This window comes from Spermophilus citellus (assembly GCF_964194105.1).
Source record: "Spermophilus citellus genome assembly, chromosome: 4".
In the NCBI taxonomy this organism is placed as follows: domain Eukaryota; kingdom Metazoa; phylum Chordata; class Mammalia; order Rodentia; family Sciuridae; genus Spermophilus; species Spermophilus citellus.
In genome coordinates, this window is record NC_138185.1 from 226,051,583 (window position 1) to 226,065,757 (window position 14,175).

Here is a 14,175-nt window from a genome sequence, read left to right on the forward strand (position 1 = left end):
TTAAATGACTCCTTAATTCCGTATCTCTGAACAAATTATAAAAATGATTTAAAAAAGAATATAATATCCAAAAAATCTTCCTTGGGGGACAATAATGATAAGCGATTACAAAAGCTATGGTGTTTATCAGTTTACACTCTAAATTTTTATTTTTCTTAGTATTTTTAAGGAACAAGAAATTCAGGATAATTTAATACTATTCCTCTTCCAAAGAGTAAACTAACAAGAAATTAGAACACTATATAAATATACAGCATTAAACTAAACCAAGTGCCACTTAATCTTTGATGGTAAAGCAGAAACTTAATATAATCTTACATTTCAGAGTCAGAAAATAATAACAAGCTGACATTTAGTGAGTGCTTCACCATGCTCCCAGCCCTCTATGCACTCACAGTACCTCTCTTAACCTGTGCACTCTACAGATGAGGAAACTGAGGCACAGGGGTGAGAAATCATCTGTCAAGGTCCCACCAGGAGGCACAGGCGGAAACCCACGTGCTCTCGATCCTACCTCCATTACACACCTCCTGGCTCTGGTTGGCTGGACAGGTGGCCCTCACTTCACAGCTCTGTGCTTCTGCTTCCCAAGTGTAAAGGGGACTTGAAGTAAAGTCCTCTACATTCTCCTCTGACTTCTAAACAGAGAGTCCCCAACCTTCAAGTTAAGAGTTGTCTCTTACTTCTTTTGATTCCTATAGTTCTATGCAACATTCACTTGAGATTTTTCTTAATTGACACCAATCAGAGACAACTGCCTTGCCCTCAGCAGGAAGCACAAGTCTTGAGTCCCAAATGTGGCTTTAGAACATAAGCTGGGGAGATAAGTCATGAACACAGCAGAGTGGGCCAGGGCAGAGGCAACATGGTGTGTGAGCCAGATGCTCCTCAGCTGAGGGGTGGAACACATCTTGGCACCGGCAGAGGAACAAGGCCTAGGGTGGAGCCTGGCAGGGTCAGGTGGTTGGGACTCTGCGTCAGGGTACACAAGACAATGAATGAGAAAGACAGCCTGACTGGAGGAGAGAAAGGGACAGCGAGGGTGGGTATCTGGGTAGGTCACATTAGAAATGCTAGTGAAGCCGATCTGAAGGGCACTGACAAAGGGACAGGCACTCTACTGAATGATCCAGGTAGTGCAGTGTGAAGGATAAGTACTGAATTCAGTTTTTCCAGTGCTGACCAAACTCCTGATCTAGCCTGGATGGAGAAGGGGTGCTCCCCACCACCCAAGTCTTGCTTGGCCCCTCAGGGGCCCTCCACATAATCCCTGCCTGGCATGCAACAGCCTTCGCTCTGCCCTCATGCCCCACTCTTCCTCAAGGCCCACATCCTTCTCAATGCTCTGTCACACGGATCTCAGCACCTTGGGGCCCAGTCCCCGCACATTTAAGTTGTCCAGCAGCGGTTTGAAGATCTTTTTGAGTCTCAAGATTTATCATGACCTGAACTTAAGATGGTGACAAAATACATTGGGTAGGGCCCTTCTCTAGAGTGTACTATCATCTCCACACCTAGACTGAGCAGCAGAGGGAGTGAAAAAATAACCCTTTTCTGGGGCATTAAGGTTTACATACAGAAATTACACATCAATAAAAGTGAGAAATAAAACTTTTTATTTAAGTATAGCTAAGGAAGCGGGGGTACAGATACCTAGAAAGCTCAAGTAGAATTAAAATAAACCCTTAGTGCTAGAGCAGCCCTTCCACTGTGAGCTAGCAAAGCTTCTCAGGGCAACTTTCCCACAGAGGAAGGCCCTTGTCCAGAGCCTTGGGGGCCTGACTCCAGATGACCAGAAGCAGTGGAGGAAAATACAGATGTGACAGTGTTCTGTAAAGTCAGCAATGCTTACAGCCACAGGGAGATGATTTTAAAGCAGAGATCAGCTAGACTGAGGGGCACAATTTTCTTTTATATAGATATAGAAAAGGCACTTTATACATCCACACCCAATCACAAAGCTGTTCTTTTCAAGGTCACAGAAAAGGCAGCACGGGTTTTGCACCATACTCTGGTCCCTGAGCACATCTCCAGGAGGGGCCAAGCCAGGGCACAAGGTTTCTCTGTATGCAGTGCTGCAGAGCATTGCTGTGCCCCAGCACTGCTGAACAGGGCCTGTTTCTCAGCACCATCAACATGTGCTAGCTAGCAACCGTGCTGAGCCTTGCCACCATGACAGGTAAAACAAGAGCATCTCAGTACAGCTGTCCCTGCATTTTTAAATTAGGAGTATGGCATCTTTTCACACATTCTAGGGCAATGTGTATTTCCTTTTCTGTGAACTCTGCATGTATTTTCCCCATTCTTTTCAGTTTTTTCTCCCTTGATTCTTGGGATTGAACTCAGGGCCTTACACATGTTAGGCAAGTGCTCTACCACAGAGCCATATTCCCACTCCTTTTTATTTTGAGACAATCATGCTAAATTGCCCAGGCTGGCCTGGAATTTGGGATCATCCTGCCTGAGTCTCCCCAGTAACTGGGGATTTAGGCATGTTATCAATTTTTAGGAACTTTTTTTTTTTAATAAATTTTAGTTGTAGATGGACATAATACCTTTATTTTTTTAAAAAAAATTTATTTGTTTTAATTAGTTATATATAACACTAGAATGCATTTATGCACTTTGATATATCATACAGAGATGAAATATAATTTCTCATTTTTCTGAGTGCACATGTAGCAGGATCATATTGGTCATTGCAGTCACATATATACACAGAATAATAATGTCTGTTTCATTCTACTATCTTTCCTATCGCCACATCCTCTCCTTTCCCCTCTCATCACTTCTCTCTACCTAATCTAAGATAACACTATTCCTCCCTAGTGCCCCCCCCACTTTATTGTGAATTAGCATCCACATATTAGAAAAAACATTCAGCCTTTGGTTTTGTGGGATTGGTTTATTTCACTTAGCATGATATTCTCCAACTCCAAACATCTATTGGCAGATGCCATAATTTCACTCTTCTTTAAAGCCAGTAATATTCCATTGAGTACATATACCACGTTTTCTTTATCAATTCATCTATTAAGGGACACCTAGGTTGGTTTTATAGTCTAGCTATTGTGAATTGAGCTGCTATAAACATTGATGTGGCTGTGTCACTATAGTATGCTGATTTTAAGTCCTTTGGGTATAAACCAAGGAGTGGGACAGCTAAGTCAAATGGTGGTTCCATTCCCAGTTTTCTGAGGAATCTCCATACTGCTTTCCAGAGTGGTTGTACCAATTTACAGTCCCACCAGCAATGTAGGACTGTAATTTTTTCTCCACATCTTTACCAACATTTATTGTTGCCTGTATTCTTGATGATTACCATTCTAACAAAAGTAAGATGAAATCTTAGTTTTGATTTGCATTTCTCTAATTACTAGAGAGATTGAACAGTTTTACATATATTTGTTGATCAATTGACAATACCTTTATTTTATGTATTATTTTTATATGGTGTTGAGAATTGAACCCAGTGCCTCACATGTGCTAGGTGAGAGCATTACCACTAAGCCACAATCCTAGCCCCCCATTTTTAGGAATTCTTTACAAGGAAAGGAAAGCAGACCTCTGCAATATGAGGTATACATGCCGTTTCCCAGCTCATAAATTATCTTCTGACTTTGCTCAGGATGGTTATGTTTGGGCAGTCTTTTTTGTTTTGTTTTAAATAATTCATTTCTCAGTCTTGTCTTTATGGTTTAATGCTACACTTAGGCTTAATTCAATCTAAAAATAAAAATTTTCCTCAGAACTTTTTCTACTCATTTCATGGCTTTATTTTTAAAATAATATTTATTTTTTAGTTTTTAGGTGGACACAATATCTTTATTTTATTTTTATGCGGTGCTGAGAATCGAACCCAGTGCCTCACGCATGCTAGGTGTGCGCGCTACCACTTGAGCCACATCCCCAGCCCTCATGGCTTTATTTTAAAATCTAGATATTTTGGCCCATTTGGTACTTATTAAAAATAATTCCATTACACACTACGTCCTTTTATATATTTGAGTGCATTATCTGACCAATTTAGAGTCCTGAGAAGGAAATCGGTTTTAACCTGCAATAACAGAATTTTAAAAAACGTGAAATACTAACTCTCCCTCTCACCACCCTTGTAAGTGAAAGGGTCAAAAAAAAGTGTGAATGACTTACTTTAGCATTTATTCCATTTTTTCTGAAATTAACTTATATGGCAAAAGTTAGCAAATGAGGAAGAAAGTATTTATCTACCTTGTTCACTGTTCTCGGCTGGGGAGTCCTCATGTCGAAGAAAAAATTTCACTTCTTCCCTGCGAGGACCCCACTTCTGCAAGTGCTCGTACATCATGTGGTCAAAAGGTATAGGACGCTCTAGGAGAGAGACCACACTTTACTCACTCCAGAAACACCACTCTAGCCAAAAGTAAAAAGAAACTTAAACAGAGGTATACATGTACACACATATACATATATGATAGAATCCAGGACATTCTAAGCACTGAACCTTAATGAGTAACAACAAGAGTGTGAATGGGAAAGTAGTAGTAATATGTATACATAAGAAGGATACATAAAAGTAATTTTGCAACATTAAATAGTGAACAATGTAAACAGGCTTTTCAGCATATTTACTTATCACAAAGCAAGTGTGCCTCCCATTCTTCAAAGAAATGCAACAAATTGCCCTCACCATGGTATTCATTAAAATGTTACACAGGGCAATTATACAAAGGCTGACCAGGGCATTTCCTGGCAACATTATTGTGAATGTTTGCCAGTACTTGTAGAGTCTAAAATTTACCAAGTTAATAATAAAAATCAAATTCTACAGAACTTCAAAGTATTTCAAACATTTCTTTTAAAAAAGGAAGGCTCATACCCAGTGTGGTAGCACATGCCTGTAATTCCAGCTACACAGCAGGCTGAGGCAGGAGGCTCTCAATCTTGAGGCTAGTCTCAGCAACTTAGCAAGACTCTGTCTCAAAATAAAATTTAAAAGGGCCTAGGGTTGTAGCTCAGTTTTTCCCTAGGATGTGTGAGGCCCTGGTTTCTGGGTTCAATTCCCAATACTGTTCACAGAATCACTCTCTGTGTTAAACACTCAAGAAGAGCACACACATAGCTGTTAAATTTTAAAGCACCACTTTCATGTTTACAATGCACTCCACTGTTATCTGTGAACTGTCTCAGGTACTCCGAGTCAGTTAAAAAAAAATCTGGGTGGTCTGCCTCTTTCTTAGCCATTTGAAGTACTTCTTTATGTTCTGGAAACTAATCCTGGGCTTGTTACACATATTGACAATAAACTTTCATTTTGATTTTTGTTGAGATTTTTATGTGTGTGTGTGTGTGTGTGTGTGTGTATACCAAGGATTGAACTCACTGAGCCACATCCCCAACCTTATTTTCTTTCTTTTTTTTTTTTTTTTTTGGAGAAAGCGTCTCACTGAGTTGCTTAGTGCCTCACTTTTACTGAGGCTGGCTTTGAACTCATGATCCTCCTGCCTTAGCCCCATGAGACACTGGGATTGTAGGTGCGCATCACTACATCTGGCCCTTTCTTTCTTTTATTTTCTTTTAGCAGTGCTGGGATTAAACCTATGCTCTCTCTTATTTTGGACTTCCCAGCCTCCAGAATTTTGAGCAAAAAATTTGCTGTTTATAAATTACCCAATCTCAGGCATTTTGCTATAGCAGCCTAAAAGGTCTAAGATACAATCAAAATACCCAGTAACTTATGAATGGATAAACAAAGTACAACAAACAATGGAATATGATTCAGCCATAAAAAGAATGAAGTACTGATATATGCTACCACGTGGATAAACCTTGAAAACTTGCTAAGTTAAAGAAGCCAGACCCAAAAGGCCACATATTATATGATTCCACTTATATTCAGTACCCGGAATGGTCAAACACATACTGTTAGTACAGGACAGTGTTGCCAGAGAGTGGGGGAGGAGGATGTGGAGGCACAGAGTTTGATGATATTTGTACAACATAGTGACTGCACTGAAAACTGCTAAATTATATATGTTTACGCAGTCATGTTCGCATATGTGACTTTTATCTTAAAGATATAAAAAGGAATTCAAGGCACATCACCACTTATGCTTATGCTTAAAAGTGAGGAAGCACTTTAAAGCTCAGCAGCCCTGAGGCTTAGGAAACCACCTGGGAGAGCTTAAGCACAAAGGACAGTGCTTCCTTCCTTTCAACACAAGTGTGTGGTTGAGCAAGAGACCCTTCCTCTAAATCTTTGGGTCATTCTGAGAACTTGATGTGTAGAGAAGAGAAAAAACTTATCAGCTGCAATCTACTCACACATTCAAGGTGTGACTTCCTGCTCTATTCCTAGGTCCAGTCTAATTCCCATAAGGAAAGCCTTGCCATTTGCAGACATGCAACACGCACTGTGAATATGGCTGCTGCTGTGGTCTTACAAATTCAGGCAGGCTGTGTCGCTAAAGCAACAGTCTGGCTGAACCCATGTGTGCTCAGCTCAAGTTCAACTCAGAATTGAGTATTTGTACAGAAAACAAAAATAAAAACAAAACAAGCATGAGATGAAATATTCAGGAGGTGAATTTCATTCTATATATTTAGTTTCAGAAGTAAATACAATTCATATATATAGGCCTATAAAATGATTTTTAAAATACATGTGTATTTACCTTTTTCAATAGCATGGCCTGTATTTAATCTAACCATGTCCCTTAGTTTAGCATAAAATTGTGTCTGAGGCCATATTTTTATTATTATTGCTTTGAATTATGGTTTTAGGTTTATTTTTGGTTGCTTTACTAGTTGACATTATCAATAGGGGCTGGGGAATATAGCTTACTTCGTAGAGTGTTTGCCTCGCATACACAAGTCCCTGGGTTCAATCCCCAACACCACACACACACACGCACACACACACACACACAAAATCTATATACAAGTTTTATTTAAATCCACCAAGTTGAACATAACTTAATAAAAATTAAATTCCATTTTGTCTTAACCCAGTTATTTAAGAGAAATTTATTGTCTCACTTTACGAATTTATAAAATTTTTAGAAGGAAAGATTAATTTCTTAAAAGTAAACTAAGCTTCACTATTTTTTAAATTATAAGAATGGTAGAACACTTGCCTAGCCCATGTGAGGCACCAGGTTTGATCTTCAGCACTACATAAATATAAATAAATAAAATAAAGGTATTGTGCCCATCTACAGCTAAACATATTTTTAAAAAATGGTTGTCTAAGGGCTGGGATTGTGGCTCAGAGGTAGAGCACTCGCCTAGCATGGGCAGGACCCAGGTTCAATTCTCAGCACCACATAAAAATAAAGGCACTGTGTTGTGTCCATCTACACCTAAAAAATAAATATTAAAAAAGGTTGTCTAATTAATTAACATTATTTTCATTTTAAAGTGAAAAAAATCTACCTTATACATACCATAATATATAAAATATTCTTCATTAACATCTTGTAAAGTGGGAATCTATGATAAAATTTTTAGGCATTCTTGTATAAGGTGAAAAAAAATCAAGGAGGAAATGTAACAAATGAGAAGACAAAAGGTTCTATCACATCACAGATCTGCATTGGGGTTGACACCTGTGTAGGGCAGGGAACCACAGAAAGAGTAGGATGATAAACTGGCCAAATTAACACTGCTATAGGCTAAGCTGTATCCCTCCTAAATCCAGATGTTGAGGTCCTACCCTCCAGTACCTCAGAATGTGACTGCATTTACTGATAAGGTCTTTATAAGAGGTAATAAGTTAAATAAGGTCATTTGGGTGAACCCTAATCCAATCTAACCCAACATCACTAGTGTCCTTTAGAGAAGAAAAGAAACCACTTGAGGACACAGGGAGGAGGAGACACACCTACAAGTCAAGGAGAAAAGCCTCAGAAGAAACTAAACCTGCTAAAACCTTGATTTCAGACTCCTAGCCTCTGAAATTGTAAAAAAAAAAAAAAAAAAAAAAAAAAAAAAAAATTGTTGTGTAAGCTATGCAGCCTATGGTACTTTGATATGGCAGCCTTAGTAAACAAACACAAGATTTACAGAGAAATGTTCTCTACTCAAAAGCAGTGATGGGCTAGACATGGGGTGCATGACTATAATCTCAGTGGTTTAGGAGACTAGACAAGAGGATCACAAGTTCAATGCCAGCCTTAGCAACTTAGTGAGCTCCTGTCTCAAAATAAAACAAATAAAAAGGACTGGGAATATGGCTCAGTAGTAAAGTACCCCTGGATTCAATTCCCAATACTCAAGAAAACCACAGATGGGGACTGGGGTTGTGGCTCAGTGGTAGAGCACTTGCCTAGCATGTAGGGGGCCCTGAGTTCAACCCTCAGCACCACATAAGAATAAATAAACAAAATAAGGTATTTGTCCATCTACAACTAAAAAAAATATATTAAAAAAACAAAAACAAAAACACCACCAATGGGCTGGGGATATAGCTCAGTGGTAGAGGACTTGCCTAGAATGCATGAGGTCCAGGGTTCAACCCCCAGCACCAAAAAACAGACAAGTACACAGGTGCACTGTTTCTCACTACGTGATGCCCTGCACTGTCTCAGGTCTCTCCATCAAGTTATAGTCCCTCGATCTTGGACCTCCAGAATCATGAGCCAAGACAAAGCTCTTAAAAAAAAAATACTGGACTACCATATCTATGACATATTGATTATATGAAGCCTGAAAATTACTTTTAGGGTTCCTCCAAGTTAAAATTGAGAAAGGCTGGTAGAGCTTTCCCCTCCCTTTGAATTGTACTCATTAGAAAATCTTTTTCTTCCTCATTTCACTCAATGATACAAGTATTTCCTAATGCCTATTATGAGCACTAGGCTGGGCACTGGGGATATGATGGTGAACAGAGAAGTTCCTGCCTTCAAAAATTTTAGTTCAACAAAAGATGAGGTTTAATTTATAAATAATTGTTTAATAAACACCATGACAGTATTGGAGCACAGGGGAGAGATAACTAACATCCTCTGAAAGTCAAAGAAGAGATGAGAAGCAAAGAATGAACAGAAGTTAGTCAAGCTCCTAGGAAATGTTATACCCAATGTAAAGAGCATAGCCAATAGATGTGCAGTGACCCTTGGTACTTCAGATAGCAGTCCTTATCCCTGCTGCAGTAAAACCAAGGGTTTGAGATAGGCTTGGAGATAAGAATGGCACCAATCAAAGGGTTTGCATCAGGGAGATGAGCATTCCTGGGTAGCCATGGACCACTGGAGGCTATGATACCTTTGCAAAATTTTACTTCTTTTCAAGCTAAGTAAGAGAGAAGAGGGAGACAAATAAAAAGAATCAGAAGTGACAGAGTGCTAAGAGTCCAGAGGATGGAATAATCAGGTTCTAACACTGGTCTCCTAGAAAACACTAGTTCTACTTACTATCTCCCTTCCTATGGCTATCATCAGGTTGACAATTGAGGACCTGTCCTCTTCCTTATATAATGGACATTTATCCTTATAGTTAAGTAAGAATCCAATGTTTACTGAAGTCAAGTTTCACTCAATCTATCCTTGAAGATTTTACTCTGATTTCTAAGGGTAACATTAAAAGCATAGGACTTTGGGAGAAAATAGTTCCATGTCATATTCCTTATAAGGGACTGGTATCTAGAATATATAAAGAGCTCATACAATTTAATAACAAAAAACCAAATACCCTACCTGTAATCCTAGCTACTTGGGAGGCTAGGTCAGGAGGATCCAAGTTCCAGGCCTGCCTTGGCAACTTAGCAAGAATCTATCTCAAAATTAAAACTAAAAAGGATTGGGGATATAACACAGTGATAGAGCATCCCTGGGTTCAATACCCAATACCACAAAAAGTAAGTAAGTATGTAAATAAGTAAGAAAAAAGAAAAGAAAAAAAGGATAAATACCCCAACTTAAAAAGAGACAAAAGTTTCCAGGTGTGATGTGCAGCTACTTGGAATACTGAGGCCAGAGAACAGCAAATAAGGGGCCAGCTTAGTGAGACCCTTTCTCAAAATAATAAAAAATTAAAAGGTTGGGCTGGGGCTGTGACTCAGTGGTAGAGCACTTGCCTCACATGTATGAGGCACTGGGTTCGATACTCAGCACCACATAAAAATAATAAAGGCATTTTGTCTATCTACACACACACACACACACACACACACACACACACGCCCTAGCACACACGCACACATGCATGCAAAAGGTATGAATGGACATTTATCCAGAGAAGATGTGGAATGACCAATAAAACATGAAAGATGTTCAACATCATTCATCATTAAGGAAATACAAACCAAAACCACAAGGATTCTTTTTTTTAAATTTTCTTTTTTAAAAAATATTTATTTATGTTTTAGGTGTAGATGGACACAACACAATGCTTTTATTTTAATGTGGTGCTGAGGATCGAACCCAGGTCCCACCCGTGCGAGGTGAGCACTCTACCGCTGAGCCACAATCTCAACCCATGATACCACTTCTTATCCAGTCAGATGGCTGAAATCTAACAGACAATATGAAGTGTTGACAAAAATGTGGAAAAATCAGAATCCTCATACACTGATGCTGGAATAAAATAGTACAGTTGCTTCGGAAAACAGTTTGTCAGTTCCTGAAAAGGTTAAACACTGAATTACCGTAAGCCCTAGCAAGGTGACTTAGGCCTAGGTATGTACTTAAGAGATGTGATAAAATATCCACACAAAAACTTGCGTTTTGTCACAGAGCAGCCAGGCATGGTGGCGCATGGCTGTAATCCCAGAGGCTGAGACACTAGGATTGTGAGTTCTAAACCAAGCAATTCAGTGAGACCCTATCTCTAAATAAAATACAAAATAGGGCTGAGGATGTGGGTAAGTGGTTGAATGCCCCTGAATATTCAATTCCCAGTACCAAAAAAAAAAAAAAAAAAAAAAAGTTCACAGAGCATCGTTCATAGAACACGCCCCTGAAAAGGAAATAACTCCAATGTCTATCAACAAAATAAGTAACTCCCCATCCGATCTATAAGGAAAATGTAATACATCCATACAGTGGAACATTCAGCCACAAGAAGAAATGAATTACTAATATGTGCTTCAACATGAATGAACCTCAAAAACACTAAGCTGAGTAAATAGCCAATCTAAAAAGGATTGTATTATATGATTCTTTTTGTATGAAAGGTCTAGAATAGGCAAATCTACAGAAAGTACATTAGTGTTTACCGACAGATGAGGGGGTCAAAAGGAAAGGGAGTCAGTCACTGCTAATGGGTAAGGAGTTTCTTTTTTTCTTTTGGTGGCAAGGATAATAATCTAGAAATAACTGTGATGATGGTTGCACACTCTGTAAATATAATAAAACCTCTGAACTGTATGCTTTAAATGGGTGAACTGTATGGTAGGTGAATTACATCTCAAAAAGGCTGTTGAAAAAAAATGCTAAGACTTGATTATCTCTAAGTGTCCTTTAGACACTTTCATTTTATACATCTCTCATCACCTCAAACTCAGCATGTTCCAGTTGATCATTCTCTCGCTGTCTAACATAGACCCATGTGCATGGTACTTTTTTCAGGCTCATTGTTTATTGACCAACATTATTTTTAGAATGTCATTCCTTAATTAAAATCCATACGAATTCCTTCTGCTGAGAAAAAGCCACACCACTCTGCAGTGCTGAAGGTCTGGTATAACGAGCTGCTCCAGCCTCTGCCTGTTGCCAACCTTCCTGGTCTTAGCTGTCTTGGCAGCACACCATATTCTGTTCCCCTCTTTTCTTCATTTGCATTACTTCTGCTATCTGGGATAGACTATCCTATCCAAATTCAACCCCTTCTTTACAGTGCAAACTATTTTGCAGAATTTCTGGTGCTTGCTAATCATATTACCTACATGGATCTTCTCTGCCCTGCTTGTTGACAATTTCTTTCAACATGAATCAGGATTTTACCTTTCTCAATTTAGTAATATTTATGGAAGACACACCATTTACAAAGTTCCTCAAGTGAGGGAACACAAAGCTAGTGCCTCCATGACATTATCAGAAGAGAAAAGAAGAGTCACTGACCAACCTGACATGTGTTATGACAATGAAGGCTTAAGAGGACCGGGGTCTTCTCATTTGGTTGATGGGGAAAGGAAAAGACATCTTACAAAAAGCTAGATCTACCCTCCCTGCTTATCTTAAATGGTTATGGTAAGAGTCAATTCACACCTTGCTTTTTAACAAATACCATTTTATAAAACCCTACCCTCATGTAATATAACTGTTTTTATATTAATTACGCAACTCCTTATCACCTCATACAACCAAGTGACAACATTCTCATTCTTATAAAACATAATACATACCATTTCCCCTCCACACTTCAGCTAAATGACAACTGCCTTCTCCAGGCTCCTTGCAAAATTCTACAACATCTCGACAGGTTGTTTCTGGTGTTACGGGAACTTCTGTTAAAATCTGTTCATTGTTGCTCAAGAACACGGTTAATATCATCTGTAAGAAAAGAGATCAAAACTCCAATTTAGCTTACTTGTTATGAAGAGATTAAGTAAATTTAAAATGATCCCTCTAACACCTCCCTTACCAAATGCCTGCAGGATTACTTTCTGGAAATAGATAAATTGACTTTAAAGTTCATGTAAAAAATTTAAGAAAGTAAGATAAACCAGGAAAATGCCAAAAAAGAATAACATTAGCAAAGAACTAGTATTCCCAGGTGTTATACAGCCTCAAAGCCATATCACAGTAGCACACAAATAGATCAATGGGACAAACTGGTGTCCCACAGACACAATTCCATACGGAAAAAAAATGACAAAAGACGAAGGAGGTGCCTCAAAATCAAGTGGAAAAGATGATACAATGAATGATGTTTGAACAACTAAAATATCCACATGGGAAAAAAATGAATTCATACTATACTTCATACACTAACATAAGTTCCTGCTTGCTCAAGTACTTAGATATAATCACAAAATCATAAAAATTCCATAATGAAACCGAGGTAAATCCCTTTTTGTAACTTCAGAGTATAGACACTCTTCCTAGCCAGGTGCAGTGATGCATGCCTGTAATCTGAGCCACTTAAGCTGAGGCAGAAGGATCTTAAATTTAATGCCAGGCTCAGCAACTCAAAGACTGCCTCAAAATAAACACTTTTTTGGAAAGAGCTGAGAGTGTAGTTCAGTGGTAGAGTGAGTGCCCCTGGGTTCAATCCCTAATATAGGGGGGAAAAGAAACCCTTTTAACTATAACTTAAAGTCCAATACCACAGATAAAGATTGACATATTCAAATATATTAAATATAAGAGTCTGATAAAGAGATAAACTAGGGAAGAAAATATTGTAAATAAGTGGCTCATATTACAAATAAGTGGCTAATCTCAATAAATAAAGAGCTCCTAAAAATTGATAAAAAGACTAAAAATCCAATCCATTAAAAAACTTTCCAAAGATATAAATTAATACAGTAAAGGAAAAATAAATGGTCTCAAACATAAAAATAAATTACAATGCATTTTAAAAAATTAAAAAATAAAAATTGCCAGGTCAATTTTATAAAAATCTCAAAATTCTACTACTTTGATCTAAGACCTCAAGATATCATATTGGAAGGGATTTTTTAAAAACAATATCCTAGATGTTCAATTTAAACCAAAATTTTCTTTAAAAGAAAATCAGAAAGTATTGCAGAGTATTTGTATTTATTCTTTGATCAAAGATCAGGTGTCCCAAAACTCTCCTCCCTTAAAATATATGCCAACTAAATGTAATTTCAGTTCATTGTTAAATTTTTTTTCTTAGAAATGCTCCAATGCTTTGGAGCATTTTAGATTAAACATGTTTGTATCAATGGTGGGATTTTATGTAACAGTTCTAAGCTGGTTTCCTTGACACTGGTTTCTGGGACCCCAGCCCATCCTCCATCACCAAAGGGCCATTTTTTTTACTTTGGTTTTTATTAATTGTTCATTTTAGTTATACATGACAGTATACTGTTTTTTGACATATCATACATCCATGGAGTATAACTACCCATTCTTGTGGTTGTACATGTTGTGGTGTTACAATGGTCGTGTATTCGTATATGGACATAGGAAGGTTATGTCCAATTCATTCTACTATCTATTCTATTCCCCTCCCCACTCCCTTCCCTTCATTCCCCGGTCCAATTCAGTGAACCTTCACTCCTTGTTC

The 14,175-nt window shown here is 38.2% G+C and overlaps 1 protein-coding gene across 1 annotated transcript in view; it reads right to left on the reverse strand.

Moving 5' to 3' along the window:
- PPP1R13B (protein phosphatase 1 regulatory subunit 13B) overlaps positions 1 to 14,175 on the reverse strand; it is a 78,501-nt gene that overhangs the window by 37,567 nt on the left and 26,759 nt on the right. Inside the window, exons 2-3 of the mRNA XM_081291733.1 lie at positions 12,323 to 12,470; positions 4,231 to 4,350 (exon numbers count right to left, since the gene is read on the reverse strand). Coding sequence (XP_081147859.1) covers positions 4,231 to 4,350; positions 12,323 to 12,470 — 268 coding nt within the window. The remainder of the gene's footprint in view (positions 1 to 4,230; positions 4,351 to 12,322; positions 12,471 to 14,175) is intronic.